Here is a 13,962-nt window from a genome sequence, read left to right as displayed (position 1 = left end):
GCAGCCTCGAACTGCTGGGCTCCAGCGATCCTTCCGCCTCAGCCTTCCAAGTAGCCAGAATTACAGGCATGCGCTACCATGCCTGGCTGACAGAGACCCAAATTAAAAGCACAATCCCATTCACAATAGCCACACACAAAAATGAAATACCTTAGCATCTTCCTAACCAGAGAAGTGAAAGACATTTACAATGAGAACTACAAAACACTGCTCAAAGAAATTCAAGAAGACACAAACTAATGGAAAAATATTCCATGCTCATGGATAGGGAGAATCAACACTGTTAAAATGTCCATCCTACCAAAGGCAATCTACAGATTCAACGCAATACCCATTAAGCTATCAACATCATTCTTCTCAGACAATACAGAAATTCATATGGAAACATAAACGACCATGAATAACCAGAACAATCCTTAGCAAAAGAAACAAATCAGGAGATATTACACTTCCAGACTTCAAACTTTACTATAAGGCTATAGTAGTCAAAACAGCCTGGTACTGGTACAAGAACAGGCACACAGACCAATGGAACAGGATAGAGATTCTGGAAGCAAAGCCTCAATTTCTCAACCAACTCATCTTTGACAAAGCTTCCAACAACAACTACTGGGGAGAGGAGAATCTACTCAGTAAATGGTGCTGGAAAACTGGCTGATCACATGCAGAAGGTTGAAACAGGACCCCTACCTATCACCATACACAAAAATTAACTCGAAATGGATCAAAGACCTAAATATAAAACCTCAAACTATGAGAATCTTAGAAAATGCAGGAGACCCCTTATGGAAATTGGAACTGGCAACCAATTCCTATTCAGAACCCTAAATGCCCATACCTTAAGAAATAAGATAGACAAGTGGGACCTCATCAAACTAAAGAGCTTTTGCAAAGCAAAAGAAACCATCAAGAGAGAAGGGAGACAGCCCACAGAATGGGAAAAAATATTTGCCAACTGTATATCTGACAAAGGCTTGCCATCTAGGATCTACAAGGAACTCAAATGCACCAAAAAGAAAAAAACAAACAGCCCATTAAAAAAGTGGGCAAAAGACATGAATAGACACTTCTCAAAAGAAGATATATGGACAGCCAACAGACACATGAAAAAGTTCTCAGCCTCACTCATTATCAGAGAAATGCAAATCAAAATCACATTGCAATATCGCCTAACCCCAGTAAGAATGGCCACCATTAATAAAACAAACAACAACAGATGCTGGTGAGGATGTGGAGAAAAAGGAAGCTTCTACACTGCTGGTGGTAATGCAAACTAGGGCAACCTCTTTAGAAGACAGTGTAGCGGTATCTGAAAGAACTAGAAATTGACCTTCCATAAGAACCAGCAATTCCCCTATTGGGAAAATACCGGAGGAACTCAAATCATTCTACAAAAAACATACCTGCACACGTATGTTTGTTGCAGCTCTATTCACAATAGCAAAAACATGGAACCAACCATGTTGCCCATCAAAGCTGGACTAGATAAAAAAAAGTGGTACATATACACAATGGAATATTATGCAGCCATAAAGAAGAACAAACATATGGATTTCACAGCAACTTGGATGGATTTAGAGTCAATTATACTCAGTGATCTATCACAGAAACAAAGAACAGAGTACCATATGTTCTCACTCATAAACAGACCTTGAACAATTATAATACTATAAGAAAGTGATTAGCAGTAGTGGGAAACTGTCAGGGGAGGGGGGTGGGATTGGCAGTTGAGGAAAACTGCCAGGGGAGAGAGGGGCACACTTCATCAACAAGGGTACCTGCATAATCAACATTTGTATACCTAACCCTGAATTGTACCCCACATCTTTATAATTAAAAAAAAAGACACTGGATGTCTAGGCTATATTTTGCCCATGGTGGATTTGCTGTGCTCTTACCAATTTTCAGCAGCTTCAGGAAGAACTGCATCCTATCAAACCTACAGCTAGTAGGTACCAGATGTTCAGCATACATAAGTCTGTACATGTGTTAAGCTTAAGGATACAAAGCCAGGCTGTGGGTGACCTGACAGCTAAGTCTAAACTTCATCTTGAATTCAAGCTGGAAGATGAAATGGCTGAGGCCTTACAGGAAACTTCCAATGCAGCCTTTTCAAAACTCTTATATTTCAGGAAGGATTAAGACAGATCACATTTGGACAGTAGGAGCCGAGAAGATAAACTTTGTTCCCTCCTGCTCCCGTTAGTCAAGGACGTACCACTTTCTCCTGCTCCAGGTGGTCTATGTCAGCCAATGGCAGCATAGAAGGCCTCCCGTGAGCACACTGGAAGGGCAGCTGGCACAGGGAGAGGGCTGCAACAAGACGACGGCTCTCCTCGAGGCTCAGGCCATCGTTAAACTTAATGGCCCCTAGACGAAAGAGAAGCACACAGGTTATAGTATATGCAGTGGGAAATGCTGCTGGCTGTGCCAAGAGCCAAACAGCGGGGAAAGTAGCATTTCTCAGGCTGCTCTAACACTGCTTGAAATGGACACTTACAGTCATGGAAGAAACCAAGGCTTTAGGCTGACCTTCTGGTTCTCAGCTCTTCCTCAAGGAGTATTTGTCTTTCTAACCCCTGCAGGAAACACGCCTCAACTTGTCAGGATCTTGCTTCCAGGGTTTTTCTCAAAGAGGCAAGAGCAATGTTTCTGCCTTCTTCTGGGTTTGTGAAGTGGAGGCTGTTTTTCTTCCATGGACTTTCCAAGAGCAATCTCTGATGATCTCTTTACAATGTATATCTCATTTGTTTGTTCTCTTTCTCTAATCTCCATAACAGTCTCTCTATTCTAAACTCTCATATTATTAGAACCTACCTTTATGCATATATATATTTTGTTTATTTGTTTGAGTTGGAGTCTCACCATGTTGCCCAGGCTGGAGCGCAGTGGCACGCTCATGGCCACTGCAGCCTCGACCTGCTGGGCTCAGGTGATCCTTCCACCTCGGCCTTCCAAGTAGCTGGAACTACCACGTCAGGCTAATTTTTTGATTTACTGTAGAGACAAGGTCTTGCCATGTTGCTCAGGCTGATTGTGAACCTCTGAACTCAGGCAATCCTCTCACCTCCGCCTCCCAAAGTGCTGGGATTACAGGCTTGAGCCATTGCACCCGGCTAAGCATTTATTAATTCACCCAGTCAACAAATATTTATCAGTATACACTTCGTTGTTTTTTTTTTTTGAGTCAGAATCTCACTCTGTTGCCCAGGCTGGGGTACAAGGGCATGATCATGGTTCACTGCGGCCTCAACCTCCTGGGCTCAGGCGATCCTTCTGCCTCAATCCCAAGTAACCAGACTACAGATGCATACCACCATGCCCAACAGTTCAGTATATACTCAGTACTAGGAATTTTGCCAGGTAATGATTGAGACATGATCTCCAGCCTCATGGCATTTATGGTCTAATAGGTTAAATAAATATGAAACAAATAATTATACAATCATTTAAATGATAAGTACTATAAAATATAGGACGTGAATATATCATAGGAAGACCAAACCCAGGCTAGGATGTCAAGGAAGGCTTTCCTGGCAAAATGATATTTAAGCTGAGATTCAGGTTAAGAAAGACACAGGTGATTAATCAAAGGAGAGAAAGGCATCTCAGGCAGAGGCAAAGGCCCTGAGGCTGACGAAAGTTCAACACACAAAGAGAACAAGACCAAAGAAACAGGCTGGAATGTGAAGTGCAAAGTGGAGAGGGATGTGAGCCTGTGGAGGCCAGCGGGTCCAAGTCATGAAGCCCCTTGTGGGCCATAGCAGAAAAATCTCACTTAATCCTAAGAGCAGTGGGTGGTCACGGACATGTTTTAGTCAGAGAACACCACACTCACAGGAATGGTGCAAAAGATTCCTCTGGGTGCTGAGGGAAGCATAGCGTGAAGGAGCGCCAACGTAGACAGGGGGAATTGAGAGGCCTTGACAATGGCAAGAATGGGGAAGCAGCTGTGGCAGGTTGGGCCAGGGAGATTTAAGGCATGTTCGGAAAGCAAAGACGGTGAAACTCAGTGAGGGGGCAGCTCTGAGGAGTAAAGACAGGATCAAGGGCCAAGGACTTCAGGATGTCTGCAGGAGACAAAAGAGTGACCGACTATGGTCATCAAACCGGGAATGGCTGGAGAAGGATAAAGTGGGGGCAGTGGTGGAGACCCTGCTGTGGAGATGACAGCTGCAGGGAACTCTGCAGCTGCCATGACCTGTGATCCAAGCTCCCGCATGGCCATTTCCATGTTGGGTCATATCTGCTCATGCCTTCCGGTCATATCTGGAGGTCTTGCTGTGACCTTCTAGACATCTGTCCTTTCTCCTCAGTCTTGTTGCTTTCTTTTTGTTTTCTTTTTTGAGTCAGTCTCACTCTGTTGCCCAGACTGGAGTGCAGTATCATGCTTACGGCCACTGCAGCCTCAGCCTGCTGGGCTCAGGCAAGCCTTCTGCCTCAGCCTTCTACGTAACCGGAACTACAGGTGTGTACCACCATGCCCAGCTAATTTTTTGATTTACTGTAGAGACAAGGTCTTGCCAAGTTGCCCAGGTTGGTCTCGAATCCCTGGGCTCAGGCAATCCTCTTGCCTCCACCTCCCTAAGTGCTGGGATTACAGGCGTGAGTCACTGAACCCAGCCTGCCTCATTTCTTGATACTCTCTGGGCTTCTCATATAATAAATTGATTTCTGCCTCTGGGTCTCCACACAGGCCATTTCCTGTCCCTCCCGTGCTAGGAAGCTGCATCCCTTAGCTCATTCAAGACTCGTCAGAACATATCTCTTCTAAGGGTTATTCTTTCACTTGTATACGTCAGTCTATGGGAGTCAAATTTATGTGTTGGTATTTTGCTTTGTAAAAATAATTTTATAGGCTTCATTTTTATATGTACTCAGTTTTTCTTTTTGAACGGGGGGTTTCACTCTGTCACCTAGCCTGGAGTTCAGAGGTATGATCACAGCTCACTGCAGCCTCAAACTCCTGGCCTCAAGTGATCCTCCCAAGTGGCTGGAACCATAGCATGTGCCATCATGCTCACCTAAGTTTTTAAATTTTTTGTACAGACAAGGTCTGGCTATGTTGCCAAGGCTGATCTCGAACTCCTGAGCTCAAGTGATCCTCTAATCTCAGCCTCCCAAAGTGCTGGGATTACAGGAGTGAGCCACTGTACCCAGCTTATACTCAGTTTCTTGATCTCAACTGTACTCTCTCTACCAACATTCTGTTCATAAGAAAAAAACAAACTGTACTTTCCAAGAGGCAAGTAGTCAGTGTGCCTTCTGCTTCCTTTGTAATCATGCTTTGCACACAGAGACACACAATTACTGGTGCCAAGAAGGCCTTACCATGGCAGGCTTGGGATGCCAACACCTTCTGGACAGTCAATGGCAGTGTCCCTTGGATGCCTCCTGTGGTCTGGAGTAGCTAATGCACAGACACATTATTAGCAGGAAAATGAAATGGGACAACGGAGCCTGTTATGTGTGGAAATGACAAAAGCTTACCTCCACTTGTTCTCGAATAAATTCCTACAAAGCAAAATGGGTACAGGCATGAATCAACAGTTATGCTATACTTGCCTTTTGGTAGTTTACAAAATGCCCCAATTTTCCTCTCTAAAATATGTCTTATAAAGGAGAAAGTTCTAGCAAAACAGTGCTTGGGTACAAGTTTATTTTTTGTAAGGCACTTTGAATATGAAACATGAAGACAAATGGATAGAACTCTTACTGAACGCAGAATATATGTAGCCACAAGACTTCCTCCAGACAGCTTGTCAGCAAGTGAGGTTATGCAACTAGTGAGAGGAGTCGCAATGGTTCAACCGATCCAAAATGTCAGGAAGGCTTCTCAGTGGGAGGCTGTCTGTTTGTATGTATAATCTTAGCCAGAACAAGTGTAATATTACACACAAACTGAGAATAAATACACAGCAATCATCAACACAGCCGTGCACTCAATATAACACTTGCTTAAATGTCATAAACACAAGTAAGTAGTCACTTCAGTTCCCACAGGCTTTTCTGGGACAGTTCCCTTCAGGTCAAAAAGCTTATTTTGCGAGGCATGTTGTTGAGAAGTTTCTCCTCCCTTACATGTCTCTGTCCCTGAGGTAACCTTTTCAATGGTTATATCCCTGTAGATATTAGTATTTACAAAAGAACTTTAAAGCAGACACTATTTCCTGCTACCAATTGGTTTAACTTTGAGGTAAAAAACTGCTTACAGATATGACACATTTAATGATTTCTTTATAAGAAAACACAGGATTTCTTTATTCCTGGAAATAGTTATGTACAAATCCGCTTCCTATGATTACAACGTGGTGAATTTTCTTTCTAAACCAGACTCAGAAGATGCTTCCCCCTCCCTCATATTTACTACAATCTGCCAGGCTTATAAATAAAATAAGCACTTACCAAGAGATAGGTAATAGATACTATATGTATTTTTAAAGCATATATTTTCCCAAACAGAAACATATCTCACAATGCCCAAGCTATCTCCGTTGTTCTCTCCTGTGTGTGTATATCTGGGAAGGTGAAACATCAAGCTGTAAGCCTGGTAAGGGGCAGATGTGCCTCATTCCCAGTTCATTCCATATTTTTTTTTTTTTTTTGAGTCAGAGTCTCACTCTGTCACCCAGGCTGGAGTGCAGGGGCACAAACATGGCCACCATAGTCTCAACCTGCTGGGCTCAGGTGATCCTTATGCCTCAGTCTTCCAAGTAGCTGGAACTACAAGTGCACACTATCATGCTTGGCTAATTTTTTTGTTGTTGCTTTATGACAGAGACGAGGTCTCACCAAGTTGTCCAGGCTGGTCTCGAACCCCTGGGATCAGGAAATTCTCTCACCTCCACCCCCCAAAGTGCTGAGATTACAGGTGTGAGTCACCACACCTGGCTTCATTTCATATTTCAATTAATGCTGAATAATTTAAATAATATTAAAAAGGCTCATTTGTAAGCTAGAAGACAGAACTTTACAAAAGGATGTAATCATGATCTTTCAACATTTAGGATTCAAGTAATTATCTCCTCAAAACACCAGAACTGTTCCAGCTTCTTCCAGAATCAAACAAAATCTCTCTTGATCAGTCTGACTTAATCAAGATATTCTGAAGCCATAAGGTTTGTTTCAATTTGAAGTCAACTCCTTAACAGTCGTCTTTGAAGTTCCTTCAGGAAAAGTTTTTCTTATAATTTTCTGGTTAAATATTTAGGGATTGCATTACAATAAACGACTAACAGATCCTATCTTTTGAATTTAGGACAATTTAGAGCAGGGGTCTTAGGGAAAATAAGTCTGTGGGAAGGAAAGATCTTTGTTGGAAGCAGAGCAAAGGCCATCGGATCCAAAGGCAATTCTGGAAAAAGGAGAAGCGAGGTGATCCACGAGCTGGCACTGTCTGCCGCCGCTTCCTCTTGAACATCTCCGACTCTTAGCCTACACACACACTCAGGTCTCCTTCACCTTCGAACAAAAAGCTTTCCTCAGCCTTGCATCCCGCCTGCACCTCCCAGTCACCCGGCCCTCAGCTCTCACCCAATCTATTGTCTTCTGTGTGCAGCCAAAGTTTTTGAAAGAGTCATCCACTGATCTTTGTGTCCTCTCCCTCCATGCACTCCTTCTGCCCTGTCTTCTGATCCACCCCGCACCACAAGGTAACCCACATCCTCATGACAGCTAAGCCCAACTTTTCAGGCTCGACTCGACGGCCATGGTAGACCATTCCCTTCTTGCTTAAAACTTCCCTTGGTTTTAGAAATATTACCTTTTCCAGGCTTGCCTCCTCTCTGACCAAATCATATCAATTGCCCTTACAGTTTCCTCTTTTTAGAAGTTGCTTTCCAGACCTTTGCCAAAACACACACAGCCTGAATACTGGTGCTCAACAGCCTCCATCCCTGTTCTCTTCCTTGTCACTCTTCATACACTTCTTGGACAATCTCACTTCCTCTAGGCCCTTGTTCAGCTTCTGATATTATCATGACATACTTGCTGTTAACTCCCAAGTAGACACGTGCAGCCCGGATTTCCTCCCTGAGTGCTAGATCTGTACGCCTGCCTGTCCAGTAGCCATCCCACCAGAAGGCACACTGAGCACGTCTAAACCCAGCCTCGTGACCTAACTCCCAGCCAGGTACACTCCTCCACTATGACTTCCTCTGTCAATGGCACAACCATTCTTCCAGCCATCCAAGCTACAACTCTCAGAATCACTATGCTTATCTTTTCATTCATTCTTTGTAAATGCTATTGCTCACCAGGTCCTCTTGATCCTCTTGATTTTGCCCTCCAAATTAGTTATCAAATGTGTCCCTCCTCCCCATTCCCACTACTACTGACTTAGTCAAATCTTCATTTTGCGACATTTTGCAAAATCTTCATTTCAGCTGTTCTCCCTGCCTCAAATCTTTCCCACGTCAATCTACACCACAATTTATCTACTAAATTTCCATCCTAATTTTTCTCTTTTTGATAGAGATGAGGTCTCACTGTGCTGTTCAGGCTTGTCTTGAACTCCTGGCCTCAAGTGATCCTCCCATTCAGCCTCCCAAAGTGTTGGGATTACAGGCATAAGCCACTGCACTTGGCTAATTGCTATCTTAGCTACTGTTAAAGTACTTCAGATTTCTAGATAAATGGTAGACTGAGGTGATGTGGACTTGTCTGTGCTCCCAACAGACAGAGCTAAAGTAGGAGTAGAAGTTATAATGATAAAAGCAGGGGCCAGGTGCAGCAGCTATGGTGGGAGGCCAAGGTGAGAGGATCACATGAGGCCAGGAGTTCAAGACCAGCTAGGCAACATAGTGAGACCCCTGTCTCTACAAAAAACAAAAACAAAAAACAAGAAAATTCCAGCTTTTCTGTGACAGTTTCTTTAACCTCCATCTCCTTAGGCACAGCAGGCACTCTGTGTTTTCACACAACCTCTACTGGCCAAATTTCACTGCACTGTAATTGTTTAAATGTGCTTCCTCACCTTGTGCTAATTCATCTTTAAATTTCTAGTCCCTGGCATTACAGAGTAGGTAAATTCCATGAATTCTTGTCAAAGAAAAGATGATACAGAGATTCCCCAGACAAAAAAGGAGGTCACCATCACTCAGCCATTTCCTCAGCATCTGCGCCATGCCTTACCTCCACTATACTCTTGGTCACAGTAGTTCTTCCTCTTCGAAGTTCATTGGCTTCTCTTTCTACAAAACAGAGTGGTACTTTTCCCACAAGGACCAGAGAATCACTGGTGTCTGGAAATATAAATTCAAGGCCCAGATCTTCCAGACTTTTGTGGTAACACCTAAAGAGAGAACCTCAAATTTAAAATATTACTTCATTTACATTTCGATACTGGTTCCAACTACTACTTGATAGTTTCTCAACAGCTGCCACAGGCTTTAAAGACTGTTATTTTCCTCACACTTGTGTGAGCTTTTTTGGGATTTTATTATTAAATTTTCTTTTTGAGCTACAGTAACCTTCACTGTTTTTCTCTTTTCCATGGAGAGCATCAACGTGTGTCTCTAAGTCTTGTTCCTGAGTTGTTTTTTTTTTGTTTTTTTTTTTTTTGAGTTGGAGTCTCACTCCGTCACCCAGACTGGAATGCAGTGGCCGCTCCGGCCACCGCAGCCTCGACCTGCTGGGCTCCGGCGATCCTTCTGCCTCAGCTGTCCAAGTAGCTGGAACTACAGGCACGTGCTACCACGCCCGACTCATTTTGATTTATTGTAGAGATGAAGTCTCGCCAAGTTGCCCAGGCGGGTCTCGAACCCACGGGCTCAGGCAATCCACTCACCTCAGCCTCCCAAAGGCGCGGGATTACAGGCTGAGCCACCGAGCCTGGCATTCCTGAGTTTTTAATCTTCACTGAGGTACTGCAGGCTTCTTGTTGCTGGCACTACATGGAGTCTGGCACTAAAAAAAGGTCTGCAAGGGTTTTGAACCAGCATTAAAGCAGGAAGGTCATTAACAGCCCAAGGAACTGTGAAGTCCTGAGCAATGGGATGTACATAAATGGATCTGCCTCTAATATGAATTATGCCCCACGGAAAAGGTTGTATTGGCAGTAGCAAGAGACCATTCTCTTTTTCATTTTCAATAATTTTGCTGCCCAGAGTGGGAGAAGGTCCTAGCTTGCGACTTGCTGTGTGATTTGTCTCTTCCTTGCATCCAAGTGTTTTACTTTTTTCCCAATATGATTATGGTAATGAAATTGAGCATCCAGAATGCACCAAGATGAAGCAGAGTGGGAACAATTACTACAGAAACGTTGCTTTCAGAAACAGCACTGCACAAATACAGACTGTTCCAAGAAATGGGAAGAGCTTAGAATACTAAGCCAACTGCTGCAAAAAATCATCAGGGAAACTCTCCCCTACACTCACCAGCTGTGACACAGTGGAAAGAACAGCATTTGGCATCAGAAGACCTGCCTTTGAGTGCCTACGCCACCACTTAATAACTGTTATGACCTTGAGCGAGTCATGTAACCTCTCTTGGTCTCAGTTTCCTCATCTGAATGTGAAATAAATTACACTTGTACCTCATAAGATTATTGTAAGACTTTACACCATCAACACCACATCCTCATGGTGGTACTAACCATAAGAGTCTCCTTTGTTCTTCTGTCACTGTTATCTCTAGTGGAGGAATCAGAGAGGAAGACAGTAACTTTTTCCGACCAGGGCCTTGTGGCTGTTGCTTCTCATAGGAATCTATTGAAAGAAAGATGAACAGGTTAAGAGTAGGAAGGGAAGTCTTCTAGAGTCAGATAAAAATGAAGCACAGTAAGGCACACCCAAAATATAATTATTCGAGTATGTTGCAGTGTGTTCAATCTTTCGTTTTAGACTCTGGATTTCCATTTTTAAAGTCAAACTAGTAAATATCCAGTCTATTATAAATTTCAGTAGTATTTTTCAAAATAAGAAACATAAATCTTGGATTCAAATGAACAACGCACTGCTCCTCTAGTTAATAAATATGGATCACTGGGAACATACGATAGTTTCCCACACACTTCTGCAGCCCAGAAGGCTTCTCCACCCCTTCAGAAGGGGTAGTGCTATTCTCCAAAGGTGCAGAGCCTGTAGCAAGTAAGTTTTCTCACACTGCTTTTGCTATCTCTTTCCCGATCCTTAGGTCTTCATTTTACAAGGAAAATTGAAAATGACGATATCACTGCCATTCCAGTCCAGGAAGTATCTCCCTTCCTGCCTAACTCTTTGTCTCTAAAGTTTTTCATTACTCAACCTCAGGAGCAAAGATTTCCCTGATATTTTACCACTTGGCAAATGTACTGCCTCATGATAAGAAAAATGGGTAGTAAAAATTAAGAAGCATATATTGACTTTGAAAAGGTATATAAAAAATTAGTCATATTGGTTGACTCTGGAGAGAGAAACTAGGTGGGGTGGGGGACAAGGGCATAAAAGAGGCTTAATTATATTCCCTTTTGTATCTTTTGGAATCAGATCTATTTAATTATACTATGTATTCAAAAGAAAATTACATTTTAAGATAAAAACAGCACGCTGGGCCCTCTGAGCTGCTGGCAGTCTCTGCCTGATGAGCTGTGAAGGAAGCACACCCAGATCACACGGGCATGGGAAGGAGCAGCTCTCTGTACTGGATAGCAGAATAGAGCAACCCATGCCCAGATAAATACCCAGATTTGAATTAGCAAAGTGAACTACTATATTCCTTCGGTTATAACTGAGGCCAACAGAGGACTTCAGCTTGCCTTTTATTTATTTTATTTTGTTTTGTTTTTGTTTTTGTTTTGAGTTAGAGTCTCCCTCTGTTGCCCACTGGAGTGCAGTGGCCGCTCCCGGCCACTGCAGCCTCGACCTGCTGGGCTCTGGTGATCCTTCCGCCTCAGCCTTCCAAGTAGCTGGAACTACAGGCGCGCGCTACCACGCCCAGCTAATTTTTTTTTTTATTTATTGTAGAGATGAGATCTCGCCAAGTTGCCCAGGCGGGTCTCGAACCTGTGGGCTCAGGCAATTCACTCACCTCAGCCTCCCAACAGCTTACCTTTTAAAATATATGGTACAATGCATCTTTCCTCACAATAGTCACAGTTAGAAAAACCTGCTTGGGACAGGGTGTTATGGCTCATGCCTATAATCCCAGCACTTTGAGAGGCCAAGGCAGGAGGATGACCCGAGGCCAGAAGTTCAAAACCAGCCTGGGCAACACAGTGAAACTTCACCTCTACAAAAAATTTTAAAAACTAGCTGGGTAGGCCAGGCTCGGTGGCTCAGCCTGTAATCCCGTGCCTTGGGAGGCCAAGATGAGTGAATTGCCTGAGCCCCCGAGTTCGAGACCCGCCTGGGCAACTTGGCGAGACCCCATCTCTACAATAAAAATCAAAAAAATTAGCTGGGTGTGGTAGCGCGCATCTGTAGTTCCAGCTACTTGGAAAGCTGAGGTGGAAGGATCGCTGGAGCACAGCAGGTCGAGGCTGCAGTGGCCAGGAGTGGTCACTACACTCCAGTCTGGGTGACTGAGTGAGACTCCAACTCAAAAAAAAAAAAAAATAAAACTAGCTGGGCATGGTGACACATACCTGTAGTCCCAGTTACTCGGGAGGTTGAGGCGGGAAGATCACCTGAGCCCAGAAGTTCCAAGTTGTGGTAAGCTATGATTGCACTACTGCACTTCAGCTTGGGTGATAGAGTGAGACCCTGTCTCTAAAAAAAAAAACAAACCAGAACCCAAAAACCCCATCTCTTTGAGGCATACTAATTTTGCTTGGAGTTTCAAGCCTTTTCTAGTTGCAAACTGATCCTTACCAGTGACAAGCTGTTCCAGACGAATGCGCTCGTGGGCTGCGTGTTGATCCACCAGGACTAGCAGGTTTCCTCCTAGATGAGCGAGAGTCACTGGCTTCACATCTCAGATCAAGATTAAAACAATCACGCTTCATTGAGGGATAAAAATCTTAATTCACTTAATTCACACTATTGAACAACATGAACATAAAAGAAAATAGACCAAATAGTAACAATTATAGCTTTATCTCCTAAAAAATGGAAATTATGAGCACAATAATAAATTTATCCCTGATGAAAAATTCTTTAGTTCACCAGTATTTTATTTGTGAAACACAGTTAAAGCCCTACTTCCAAAATGTTTAAATACTGATTTTATTAATTCAACTTTAATACAATGAAGAATCATTAAACATCACATTGTCATAATCGGCTAACTTGGACATGTAAGCTACTCGGAAACCCATGGAAAATGCAATTCTTGCACACTTTAGATCAGAGGCCAATGCATTTTTTCTGTGAAGGGCCAGATAATAAATATTTTAGCCTTCTTGAATCATATGATTTCTGCCACAATTACTTAATGACTTGTTTTGAGTCACAGCAGTCATAGATAAGATGTGAATAATGTAGCTGTGTTCCAATAAAACTGCATTTGTGGGCACTGAAATACAAATTTCATATAATTTTATTTTTCTGAGACAGGAGCTTGCTCTGTTGCCCAGGCTGGAGTGCAGTGGTATGATCATGGCTCATTACAGCCTTGATCTCCTGGGCTCAAGAGATCTTCCCAGCTCAGCCTCCTGAGTAACTGGAACTACAGGCAGAATCACTATGCAAGGCTAATTTTTTAAATTTTTTGTAGAGCTGGGTTTCACTATGTTGCCCAGGCTAGTCTTGAACTCCTGGTTTCAAGTGATCTTCCTACCTTGGCCTCCCAAAATGCTGGGATTACAGATGTGAGCCACTGTGCCCAGCCTAAATTTCATATAATTTTAATGTGTGAAAAATATATCTATATATTTTTTTGAGTTGGAGTCTCACTCTGTTGCCCAGACTGGAGTGCAGTGGCCGCTCCCAGCCACCGCAGCCTTACACCTGAGCCTTCCAAGTAGCTGGAACTACAGGCATGCGCTACCACACCCGGCTAATTTTTGATTTATTGTAGAGACGAGATCTCGCCAAGTTGCCTGGG

General features: G+C 43.2%; 1 protein-coding gene across 2 annotated transcripts in view; it reads right to left on the bottom strand.

Moving 5' to 3' along the window:
* The window catches only part of MLH3 (mutL homolog 3), a 33,900-nt gene that overhangs the window by 2,195 nt on the left and 17,743 nt on the right, over window positions 1-13,962 (bottom strand). The window contains exons 6-11 of one of the 2 annotated variants that reach the window (XM_008064161.2): window positions 12,789-12,860; window positions 10,595-10,706; window positions 9,133-9,292; window positions 5,491-5,514; window positions 5,332-5,410; window positions 2,219-2,370 (exon numbers count right to left, since the gene is read on the bottom strand). In XM_008064161.2, coding sequence (XP_008062352.1) covers window positions 2,219-2,370; window positions 5,332-5,410; window positions 5,491-5,514; window positions 9,133-9,292; window positions 10,595-10,706; window positions 12,789-12,860 — 599 coding nt within the window. The remainder of the gene's footprint in view (window positions 1-2,218; window positions 2,371-5,331; window positions 5,411-5,490; window positions 5,515-9,132; window positions 9,293-10,594; window positions 10,707-12,788; window positions 12,861-13,962) is intronic. The other variant, XM_008064162.2, reaches the window with a different exon arrangement.

The sequence above is a fragment of the Carlito syrichta genome, unplaced genomic scaffold (genome assembly GCF_000164805.1).
Source record: "Carlito syrichta isolate Samal-C Ts95f unplaced genomic scaffold, Tarsius_syrichta-2.0.1 Scaffold307214, whole genome shotgun sequence".
Classification (NCBI taxonomy): domain Eukaryota; kingdom Metazoa; phylum Chordata; class Mammalia; order Primates; family Tarsiidae; genus Carlito; species Carlito syrichta.
Note: the sequence above shows the minus strand (reverse complement) of the source record. Positions and strands in the feature narration are given on the sequence as shown.